Raw genomic sequence first — 12,947 nt, 5'->3', positions numbered from 1 at the left:
ATATATATGTATATTAAAGGTTTGTAAAATGTATGTGTGTGTGTTTCACTTTGTGTTCTTGTGAACCTGCTTTTTCTTTCTTGTAATCTTCTCATTTACACACTATGTGTGTCATGTATGTGTGTGTATGTATATATATACATATAGAATGAGTTTAGAGAGAGAAAGAGAGAAGGGTCTCTTTCTTAGACAGCTTTCCGACGTTAACGAAATCGAAAAAAGAAGTATAATTTGTTTAATGGGAATAATAATAAAAGGTCACCAATGAAAACACATTTTTTCTCTCTCTACAATTTTATTATATATCCAGGAATGGAAATTGATACACAAGACTAGAAAGATGACTAATTACTCTATTTCCTTAACTAGTTAATGTTAATTAATTATATGTGTCGGTACTATGTATCCTCATATATCATCAAAACTTCACATTCATTCATTCATTCATTCAACTTTCATCATGATTATCTCCCCTTGTCTTCTTCCATTTTTACCCTTTTATATATTTTCATTTACCTTTAGTTGTTTTATATATATAGTACTCATCCGAATTCGTTATCAGAAAACTCACAAAACGTTAATACCTTGTTAATCAATGGATAAGTAAAATCGTAGCTTGTGTCAAAAATACTTCCCATAACTTCGGTAATGTAAACCTCACAGGCCGTTAATACCTTGTTAATCAATGAGAAAAGTAAAATCATATCATGTATTGTTAATGTTTGGATGGACTACATACTATGCGTGAATATTTAGGATAAAAGTTTAGGGGAGCAAGTGATACAAGCGGGTACCCTTAATCGGTATATATGGTAACCAAAAAAAGAACACCGCCACCGGTTTTTTTTTTTCAAAATCGGATGGATAAAATCGGGTAATAGTACCCGATGTAAAGACCATTTGGAAAGAGCCATTGTGCATGGTACATAGTAAAAAAAAATCCTATTTAAAACCCACCTTTTTATCAATTTACACACACAAATCAAAATACACACAATATATTCTACATATAACCAACAATCTCCATGCATGGAAAATTAAAAAAAAAAAAGCAACCAAAAAAATCCTCTAAAACACGAGGAGGTTGTTCGATAGGCCGAGGAACCGGTTCTAGTGTTACTAGAGACTAGTATATGTTTAATTTTTCATTTAAAAAGGGTACCTGAGAGGAGTGCTATTTGTGATTAAGGGGTGTTAGAGTAGTTTAGGGTAAAAATGACATGACAATATACGATTGGTGAAACTTAGGGTACTTGAGAAGAGAACCCATTCATTCCGTAGACACTTGTGCCCTTTTTTGTTTGAGACACATGGAAATAGTGAATCGTCTTTTCTCCTCTTGTTATGAGGCGTCGAAGGCATGCCAATTGATAATTGCTTGGCTACAACTTTCAGGACTGTTGGAGCCGAGGGAGCAATATTCTTGACTTGATCAATGTTAGATATCAAAGAAGAAGAAATATATGGTTGACGGATATATTTTTACTATGTGTCAGACTATTTAGAAGAACATAAATAAAGCTATCTTTAAAGTCAATGATTTAAAGCGGAACCAGTCTTTGATACCATTTTACATTTTTCCTTTCTTTGTATAGTTACTAGAAACAATCTCTTCGACTACGTGGATTCAAAAGCCATTTCTTTTTACGTAACTTTGGTTGTACTTATCGATCATATTACATACAAAGAAGCGGAAACAAAATTGAAATTTAAAAACTCAATTAGGTGTTTACCATTAACCCATTATGAAGCTTCGTGTTGAGTTCTATAACTAGCAATTGTTTCTTATTTTCTACCCATCACAAATGACTTCTTTAACTAGCATTCCCTCTTTTTATAGGTTCACTTTTTTAAAAGAATTGTACTTACGTTATTTGTAAGTTAATGGATGATAAAAGTAGCCATGTGGATAAGCGTATATTTTTGTGAAAGAAATGTGAAATCTGCTTAATTATTAGCAACTTATATTAAACTTTCCTTGATCAAGGGTGGAGTGGGGGTGTTAAAATGATTGGTTGAATTTCAAGAAATCAAAATATGCTAAAACAAGTCATTATTTGGTTAAACCTTCGAAAATCATAATCATAAGTAATCATCACCTTTTAATTCTCGTGACCTATGACCTTTGAGTGTTTAAAAGAATTTGTTTGTGTCATTCGGCCACTAATCCAAAAACATCCATGTTTTTTTTGTCCACACAACTGAACTTCGATGAAATTTTATTTAGATAAGATAGATCGAGCAATCCTCAATATTGCATTTTATTAGTCTTGGCCAATCCACCACTAGACGTTAAGAATGTGTTTCTTTAGGGAGGCTTAAAAGAAATAGTATTCATGCACCTACCACCCGAGTTTGTCGACCCGTGTGCACCAATTGGAAATCCATTACTGGATGAGCCACAATACCATACTTTAGCCATGGCCCTTCAGTATCTTATAACGTTTGCTCGTCTAGATATTACATACGCGGTGTAGCATGTTTGTTTGTTTATGCATGTGCTTACGTGGTTCTCACTTTAGCTTTATGAAACACATTCTCTAGTATCCTAGTGGCACCATTGACTACGGTATAAGTATTTTCCCGTCATATCTTGATGCTCTTACAACATATGCGAATGGACATTGGGGTGGGTGTCACAATCCACTTCAGGATACTGTGTTTTTACACCCCCGGGGGATGCTAATTTATTGTCGTGGCCATCTTCACGTCAGGCCACCATTTGAGGTTTTATGAAAGGCCACCATATCGTTTGTTGTGATAACATTTATGCCATGCATTTATCGCTTAATTATCTAGTTCATCATCAACATATAAAGCATGTTGAAATTGACATTCATTTTTCAGGAAAAATGTTCTTATGGAAAACATACGCACCTTGCATCTGCCGTCTTCAGCTCAATATGCTGACATCTTCACAAAGAGTTTGTCTTAGAAGCTAAGAGTTTCGATCTAGTCGGAGTGTTTAGCAAAATCACGCACAAACTACGAGTGACAATGAGAATATAAAGATGATTTATTCTAGAAGGGATTCTATTTAATAGTGATTTGATCTTTAATTATTTAGTGTATATTTAGAATTTGCAATCCCTTGTGATTCTTATGATACCATAAACAATTTTACAACTATGAAAAAAACATGTAAAATAACAAAATGTTAACTATCATGTTAAATGTTATGTCACAATTATGATCCTTTTATTTTTACCTTGAAGTTATATTGTTTTAGTTATATATGCTACATGTTTCCTAGCACATTTCCGGCTTTGCTACATTTGTTCTTGAAAAATGCAATGCTGAAGTGAATATAAGGGTCAGCATTTTGGGGCCAGAACCAACCCATTCAACTCACTGAGTCTGAGTGCACTGGGTCAATAGAACAAGTTACTCAGTTCATAATCTATTTTTAGTAGTTTTAATTTATGATATATATATTTATAAAAAGTAATAGAGGTTCCATTCCAATAATGATAGGAGGGTTGGGTTGCCATAAGTAGAAACAGACAGTTCCTTGTCCTTAAAACAGTGGGCCCATTTAATTGTATTTGGTCCTGGGCCTAGTGGCCCATTAGCTTTGTCTCTTCCTTCTTAAATTTATTTGCGTACACTAAGATTTAATTATCGACATAGGATGGTAGGACGCCTGCTCTCTCGGGCCCGGTAGCTTTATTATTATCATTATTGTTAAAAGTTCGGACAACCTAAAGAATATATATAACTCAATTATTATGCATAATCCATTTAATCCAAATTATGACTGATCGACTAATAATATATATTAGATGTGATCTTCGTACATCATCCCTATGATAGACTGTAAAGGTCTATACGGCCCGTAAAGACGTGCATGACTAGCAAGTGTACTAATGGACACCAAAAAATAGGAAAAAAAAAAGTTTTTTCAACCTATATGGCCCGTAGAGCCCTATACAAGCCTTATAGACGAAAATGTGGCATAGCCTTAAAATGAAGGGCGAAGTTCAAACGAGGAAAGACTTATGGTGGATACCTAGGCACCCAAGGACGCGGAAAGGCGTAGCAAGCGACGAAATGCTTCGGGGAGTTGAAAATAAGCATAGATCCGGAGATTTCTGAATATGTTAACCTTTCAAACAGCTGTTGAATCCATGGGCAAGCCATGATGGTGTATGAAGATCCTATGCCTAGTATACATGGTCAATCTGATCAATAACACTCCTTAGTTTCAGTTTTGTTAAAAGAAAAAAAAATGCTGGAGACTTAATTGGCTAACATAAACTTCATAGATTTACACTTGATTATTAGTTTGTCACTAAAATCAAGTGAGAATTGATTATAAATCTATAATAATTACATGGGTTAGAACGTATTTGTTAACGAAAATAAAAGCGTAACATGTGAATCGTCGATATGATTTATATTGACTAGTAAATTATACTTCGTATAATTATGGTCTAATTTGTCTTAACATAATTAAAAACCTTACTATTCAAAATAGATATTTGTGAGTGAAAATCTATTCGGTTATAATCGTATTCGGGCCATTTATTCAATGTCATATGTTTACTCATTTATATCTTACGAGTCACGTCATGATATTTTGAACCAATAATATTATCAGAATAGGAAAGATCCCAAACATGTCACAATATATTTCTCACCTGTCATGGAAAATAATTATATAAATGACATGACCTACAATCATCAATATGGGTATTTCAGATTTTGATTTCAAATCAAATTAGGAATTTTCTGTATCAATACATGTCGATCATGTGCACCTGCTATACATAGTAAACCATTAATATCTCCATGAGACCGACACATACATAGCAATATGTATACTTGCGATCATGGTGCATAAATTTAATCGCATCTAGACGTTGAGTACTTGCAAATCTCCAGTCAACCAACTTGACAGTGTCTAGGGACTTCTGCAACAATCGCCAGCGATACAATACTTGCAAATTGACATCCTTCAATACGAAATACAATTGATTTGAATGATCTTCATTCGGATCCCTCTGATATACCACCTATTGCTTGTTATCGTCTCAATCAAATAGATGACATAAGAATAATGTAGCTTGTTAAAAAGGCTTTTAAACCACAGGTCATGACTTTAAGTATACAAACTATTTTAGTCGCCGCAGATGTTTTAATGTAAAATGGTCTGATAAGGTTACGTGAGAAAATCATAATGGGCATGGTTTGGTTTAGTTAGGTTGAACTTGAACCCATATATCAACGTGTATGGTAATCAAAATAGAAAGATAAATATAAAATGGCATTTTTATAAATTAAAAATTCTCTAATAATTACTATTAAACTAAAAAGCAATGATTATATCGAAACAGAAGGCAAACGAGCAACAAGTTGTTTCGCTACCCCCTTTTGAATTGCAAAACTAAATCTTTTAAAAACTACATTGGTTGATTTTGGAGATAACATTATTATGCATAAACCGCTGAACTCGGCTAGGTAACTTCACAAGTTTAGACGCGAGGAACCCAAAAGTGTCAAAAGCAAAATGAATAAATACATGTTTGTTGTCACACGCATTCTCATATTTAGTCACCTTAAATGAAGCAATTTTTAAAAGCAACTTATCCTCCTGGAAAACCCCTGTTGTATCCACACGCACATGCTTTCCTCATATCCATCCAAACATCAAAATAGCTTAAATTATAATATAGAGTCTTTGTATGTTTGATACGGACCACACGAACATCTTCCTAGCAATGAATGTTGTTTAGTTAATTTATAAAAAGAAGAAAATGAAATGTATAATATATATATATGGTCATAATTAGACTTTAGGAGAAGACATTTGATAAATATTAGAGATAACAACCTTACATCCCAAAAAGAAATGCCAAAGTTTCAAACATAGACCTTTGCTTGTCTTTTTGTACTAATTTTCCTGATACAACATTCTTTGTCATGTCTGTTTCATTTCATTTTAAAAAGAGTGTGGGGCAAAAGAAAAGAAAGGTTCTTTGTTGCTGAGTTAAGATGATCATACGGGGACCATGCATTAAGATTATTATGAAGTGATAGAAGAACCTAGAAATTATATTCACAAATGCAATATATATAACCACCAAAGGTATATAACATGTTAGGTATATATATCATTAGTTAGGTTTCATGTGTGCTCCCATTTAACTCAATGATTATATCATAAACTCTTCCAATTACTTCAAGTATATGAACCAAAAATATCTTCAAAAAGAATTCAACTAAAGTAACCGGAATTGCAAGAATCTTTGCTTTCGTATCCAGTGCTTAAATCATCACCACGCTTAAGGACGTCAACGCTATTACCTAGAAGTGGTAATTATTTGCATGGCTTAACACATAACATGAAAGTAATCAGATTAAATTTTTACTTTTACATCTAACTCATTTAGTAACTAGGTTGTGTTTGGGCCGGCATCTGTAATAAAACGATTGACGTTGGTGTTGACATGTTTTACATGTTTAATTAAACATTCGACATGCCTAACCGCTTAATTAGAAAGGTCTAGTTGTCAACTCACTTAGTTGAATCGGTTGACAGTCAACTCGTTTATGACTTGCTTAGCCCATTTATTCCAATCCATTTAACAAGTTTACAACCCATTTACAACCTGTAAATGTCTCAAAGGTGAATCCGAGTTAGAGTGATATCTTTAAGACAAATAAATATATGATTCAGTCCAATAGTTTACTGCCTTAGCCCAACACGATTGACACCCTTAAAGCAAATCACAAAATCTTAATTCTTTTGGCGAATTCTAATTCTTTTGAAATTTCAATCTCTTTAACAAATTTCATTTCCATGATCAAATCCTTCAAAGTACGATTCACCGTTAAATTTCCGTAAACCAAACGCCTCGTTAGTTTCTTCGTATTACGAGAAACCCGTTGGATATCTTACACCTTTAATAATAAATCTAAAAGATTTACACATATGAAAAAGATCCAAGTCTTGTTAAAATTATAAAACCTTCCTTTACAATGCAAGAATACGAACTACTAATGCATGCATCCCAAATCACCAACACGTTTTACTCGGTAGCAATTTTTTACCACGTCATTGAATGCATGCTAAATACTTTGCAGATTTTACAAGAAAATTTGGCAGAATGGTTAAAAGATGCAAGTGCTATAACTTATAATAAGACTTGTCAAATTAGCTGCTTAAAGTTACTGTGCCACCTGATACAGAATCCAGTGCTTACAAATCATGCAGACTGCTAGATTCATATTCATGCATGGGATGAATCAAATGTTTATAAAACCTATAACTTGTGATCATGCCAATATATATTGAAATAATATGTGTCACAAGTAAACAAAACCGAGTTTTATATCTTTTATATTTTATTGTTGTTTGTTACTATTAATATATTTTATTGTAATTTCTCCATATAATTAAAATATCTAATTTTCAATTATTCAATACAAAGAAAATATTATTCAAAGATTTGGTTTTTCGGTTCTTTTGAACTCTTATCTATGATGGTGTCATGCTTGAACTAACGAGAACACGTACGTTGTATATACATAGGAAATGTTATACGAACAATATTATGAGAAACCTGATCAGTTGATTATCTTTATTTTGTCTCTTTATTTCCGTTTGTATGTCTTTCGTCTCCTAACTAGTGGCTGCTGGTTAAGGGTTTCCCGTTTTGGTTTTAATATATTCAGTGTTTATAAAAAAAAGTATTGTATTGGGAAAATTGGTTAAATTATATATCTATACAAATATAAATGATTAGATAACAAAAACTGAATTTGAGTGTTGAATGGGCTGATAAGTGACTACTATAGTAGGCATGTTCAAAACGGTTTGGGACTAGGAACCGGAACCGGTTCATAACCGGTTCCTATATTCAAAACCCCCTTTTAAACCGGTTCTAGGCTCGAACCGGTTAGGGAACCGAACCGGTTCTCCCACCCTCGGACCCCTAACCTATCTAACCGGTTCTTACCGGTTCCTAACCCGGTTCCTGTACCGTAACCGGTTGGAACCCCTAACCTATCTAACCGGTTCTTACCGGTTCCTAACCCGGTTCCTGTACCGTAACCGGTTCCAACCGGTTACAGTGTAAATTTTTTTTTTTCGTTTTTCGTTTGCGATTTGGATTCTAAACTACGATTCGTATTTGTATAACATGAAAAATAAATCCAACAAAACTTGCACCGAGCCTTCAATGAATGGTCATCACTCAATTCAACCAAATCCCAATTGCACCAAATCTCTTGATTACGATTATGAGGTACAATACGAACGAAACTTGGTTCGGCGTTGGAACCTTGACCAACCGATGATTGTGAGGCAGCCATAACAACAAATATGAATATAGAAGAAGAGAAAACAAGAGATTAGAGAACTCAAAACGTTGTAATAGCGTTTTTTTTGTATTTTTTTTGCGTTCGGGTTTGCGTTTTGAGTGTTGTGATGAACCCATGACACCAAATACCTATTTATACTAGTAGTGGGGTGCTTGGGGAGCCAAAAAAACGGCTATTTTTGACCCCAACGGTCAAAAAACGGCCAAAAAAAACGATTTCCAACGGCTATATTCGATCCAACGGCTAGAACCGGTTAGGAACCGGTTCCGGATGGTTCGGTTCCAGAACCGGTTCGGTTCCAGAACCGGTTCGGTTCGGTTCCGGTTCCTACCCGCCCCACTCAGAAATGCAAGAACTGGTCACGGATCATCGGGTTGAATCAGATAGGGTCCGGTTCCTACAAAAAACGGGTAGGAACCGGTTCGGGTCCACCGGTTCGGGTCCAGGAACCGGTTTCGTTGAACATCTCTATACTATAGTGCTATTTGCTTGGAAAATGGGCCCCTCACTGAGTTCGTTATTTTAAAGATATTTGGGCCGTACGCAAAGCCTTCTAAAACGATACTCACACAAATAAGTAATGTATAATTTTTAACAGTTTGTATAATTACGTATTTATATATACACTTGTAAGTTACCCAGATGCATGTATACACTTAAATTCAACACCATTGACTTGAAAAATTCCAATAATTAAAATGGTCTTGTATGGATAATTTAAAGAATTAAGCAATCACAATCCTACGTATCCTTTAAATGGACCATTTCCATTAATCCAAATGCACGTTCCTACCTGTGTTATGTTTGAGTCACTCTTAAGTCACTTTCATTTAAACTTTAAAACCTTAAAACACATTCAAGTAAGTAAAGTGTGAACATGATCACATTTAAACAACATTAACCAATTACCATTTATACTAGTCAATTTAGCAATTTGAGTCAAATTTGGCATAAAACACAATTTATATCATAAATAACCATTTTAGTAATTTTGCTATGGATTATTATTTCAATAGTCTTTGTAACTCATTTCCATCAATTAGTGGTGGTCATAACATAGTTTAGGATAAAATTTAATTATATGTTAAAATTGGTCAAATTCCACCAAGAACACAAAAAACAAATAGTTCAAGTTTTTTTTTTTTAACAATTTAATGTCCTTTTAATTTGAATAATAAGTAAACGTAAAGAGTAACAAGTTTAATTGTTCAAATATTTAGAGTTTAGACAACTGTTCCGTCTATATATTCTTTGTATCTAGGAAACCCACGTGTCCCTATATGTGTGTGACAGCAAGAGAATGAAGTATTATTAAAATCACAAAAACAACCAAAGAAGATGTTTTTTATGAGCAAAAGTGGACCACTTTGGCATTGCTTTTTTCACACCAAAGTGACAACTGGTTAGTAGGCTCATTATCATCTGTCTTTCAGCCCAAAACAAAAACTCCTTTTTTAGATCAAACAAAACTGATATATTAATCTGTCTTAGGATTTTGTTAAGGCTGAGGGGTGTGGGGGGCGCGAGTGGGGGCTCCAGCCAATAATATTGTGACGTGTGGCAGAGAGAGAAACTTGATAAGATGGGTGTTGGAGCCCCCGCTCGCGCCCCTGGCCCTGGTGTGGAGGGGCGCGAGAGGGGGCGCGAGCGGTTTTTTTTTTTATTTTTTTATAAATGTATTAAAAAAACGTATTATTAAAAAAACTCATAAATTATTTAAAAAAACACACATTAATTAAAAAAACACATTAATATCTAAAAAAAAAATTAAAGTACAAAATAAAAAAAAACCTTATTCTTATTCTTCGGCTTGGTCTTCTTCGATCAACCTCTTTCGGATACGTTCATAATGCACCTTTATGATGAGGGGGCTTTTATAAAACAAAAAAACCAATACAATAATATATAATACAATAAAAAAAATACAATAATACTAAAATACAAAATAAATTAAATAAAAAAACATATAAAAAAAATTAAGCTTCAAAGTACAAAGTCCAATTGGCAACTTTATTTTAATTTCTGTTTTAATAAAGCTTCAAAGATCAAGGGCTAAAAGTGAAAATACATTTAAATTATAATATGCTAATTTATTTTAATTTCTGTTTTAATTAGCCATCTCCTTCATTCTGTTTTTCCGATTTGGGTTTCCGGCCGTCGGAATCCGACGCTGGCCAAAGTTAATATTATCCAACGACTCTATTCTTCATCCCAACGGCTCTTCACGCATTCCCAATACCCCTTTACGCCTCTGCCCTCCCGCTAGCGGCCTTGCGCCTGCTTTGAAAGCCGTGCTCGCGCCCCTCTCGCGCCCCTCTCGCGCCTCGGTGGTGTGGTGCTCGCGCCCCGGGGCGCGAGCGGATGGGCTCACGCGCCCCCTCTCGCGCTCCACACCCCTCAGCCTAAGTTAATTATACCATATTGTAAAAATGTTGTTTCATTAGATGTATAATAATTTATTAGGAAATAATTACATATTGCTGCTTTACAAGGTTGCGAAAATTCCTAAAATTACTCGAGAGAGTCTAAAAACGTCCCTAATTTTTGCTTAATTCCAGAAATAGCCCATCTAAATCTAATCATGGTGATGAAATTTACAAAGTCAACGATTAGTTTTAAAAGCCAATTAAAAACTGACAAGTAGGCATCCAAAACTCATCGTGATGGTGAGTTTTGAACTCAAAAATAATCCGATGAGTCTGGACCTCAAACTCATCTTTGACGATGAGTTCAAGCATCATGTGTCATCCTGCCATTGGAGGGGCTATTTCTGAAATTAAACAAAAATAAAGGATTATTTTTAAACTATATTTTAAAATAGGCTATTTTGAAAATTTTTCTTAAAAGTTTTGGTCATGAATAAAAAATCATATCTTTCCTACATTATAAACTTACCGCATATTATATACTATATTATAATAACTAAAATTATTCATTGTTGTTTTTTCTTCAAAATTTTCGGTGTTCATTAAAATTGCTATACTGTGATATAATTAACTAAACAAATATAAATACTTTAAAAAGTGATATTCTAATATGTCGGTGGAGAATACCAAAACATTGTGAACTAAATAAATCCATTTTACATATAACATGCAAGGCCTTCTTACACTAGCGAGTAGTGAATCATGCGCCTTTCATTTTTTAAATGCATACAGACATCAAAATACAACTTAAATTCATCTACAATTTTTTGTTTCCAAGTCATAAAAAACTAATTTAATACGTAAAACATAATAACAGGAAGTTAACATACAAATTAAATTAGCATGCTAACTGTATGAATCAAATAATATAATTATATATATAAAGAAATGTATTTATGCAATTACACTATAATTACATTATCATATATATATATATATATATACTAACATAAAATTAAGTTTTTATCTAATTCCATCATAGTGAAAAAAAAAACGAAAAACAAATGTTGATACAAATTATGCGGGGTTAGATTTAATAATAATAATAATAATAATAATAACAAAAATAAAATTACCGAACAAACTATTATTCACTTATCATCCCCATCCGGATGTTCGGGTTCGGGTTTTTTATTCAAGTCGGGTTTCTCTTCAAACGAACAAGCTCCAGAAGCAAGCGTGGTACCACTCGTATGCACGGACGTACAAGCCACCTCAGCATCCACTCTCGCACCAACTTCAATCGCCTTTTTCCTTATATCAGCCGCTGACAACTCATCCAGCCGACCATCAGCCGCCACCAGTTCCGGAAAGTTAAGCCGAGCCGATGGGCCACGGAGGTGATAGACGGCTGTATCATAAGCTCTAGCCGCGGCTACCGGGTGAGAGTATGAGCCGAGCCAGATCCTTGAGCGCTTATTCGGCTCGCGAATCTCGGCTACCCATTTACCCCACTTGCGCATACGGATACCTTTGTAGGGTTTTTGACCGGAGCCGGTGGTGTGTTCCATTGATATGAAATTAGTTGTGGAAGAAGAGTGTCATAAGGGTTCCACGTTGAAGGAAATAATAATAATAATATTAATAAAAGGTAATCGAAAGGCACCGACATCTTTTATTTTGGCTTCAATTTCTCTACAGGTTGGCGGGTATATATAAATATAAATATAAATATAAATGTAAATATATCTATATCTATATCTATAGGTATAATAGATATAGACCATGCGGGTCTCGTCGGAAGCAATGTTTGTTTAGATCACACTCTTTCCAGACCCTGCTGATAGCTTAGACTATTTGTGAGAAATACTGGATATGATTGTTGTTTTGTATAATAGATATATACAAGATGGGTAGATCCTGTACTGGTGTGATATCGATACCGTCGATATTAAAACAGTGCCAAGTTCTTAATAACAGTATTTTTTGAATTTTGCATGAAATACTGATATCGAACCGAACATTTCAACATCAATACCAAATAATTTTAATTTTCAGAACTGATACCGTCCCGAGATCACCTCTAGAAATAGTCATATAGTGATATAGGTATATAGGGTGTTAAAAAAGGATTTAATTGGCCGTCAAAAACCATAAATTATGGAAAAGTTGAAAGAGTGGATTGTGGTTTCATTGTGGCCTAATTTTGAGGTTTTATATTGGTTTTCTATTTATTTTATGTAGAGTTGTTCACGA

General features: G+C 34.1%; 1 protein-coding gene across 1 annotated transcript; it reads right to left on the bottom strand.

The window, feature by feature from the left end:
* Positions 1 to 11,842: 11,842 nt before the first annotated feature.
* Positions 11,843 to 12,262, bottom strand: LOC143555112 (ethylene-responsive transcription factor ERF008-like). The gene has a single exon (XM_077044736.1). It carries the CDS (start codon positions 12,260 to 12,262, stop codon positions 11,843 to 11,845), a length of 420 nt encoding a protein of 139 aa, XP_076900851.1.
* Between the last annotated feature and the right edge of the window lie 685 nt (positions 12,263 to 12,947).

The sequence above is a fragment of the Bidens hawaiensis genome, unplaced genomic scaffold, assembly GCF_021521415.1.
Source record: "Bidens hawaiensis isolate Kalapana, Puna unplaced genomic scaffold, B.hawaiensis_p1.1 tig00017971_1, whole genome shotgun sequence".
NCBI lineage: Eukaryota > Viridiplantae > Streptophyta > Magnoliopsida > Asterales > Asteraceae > Bidens > Bidens hawaiensis.
The sequence above is the reverse complement of the archived record's forward strand: the minus strand, read 5'-3'. Positions and strand labels throughout refer to the sequence as shown.

Bases quoted from the DNA above. Each gene is read 5' to 3' on its own strand.
- LOC143555112 (XM_077044736.1), bottom strand. From the start codon at position 12,262: ATGGAACACACCACCGGCTCCGGTCAAAAACCCTACAAAGGTATCCGT.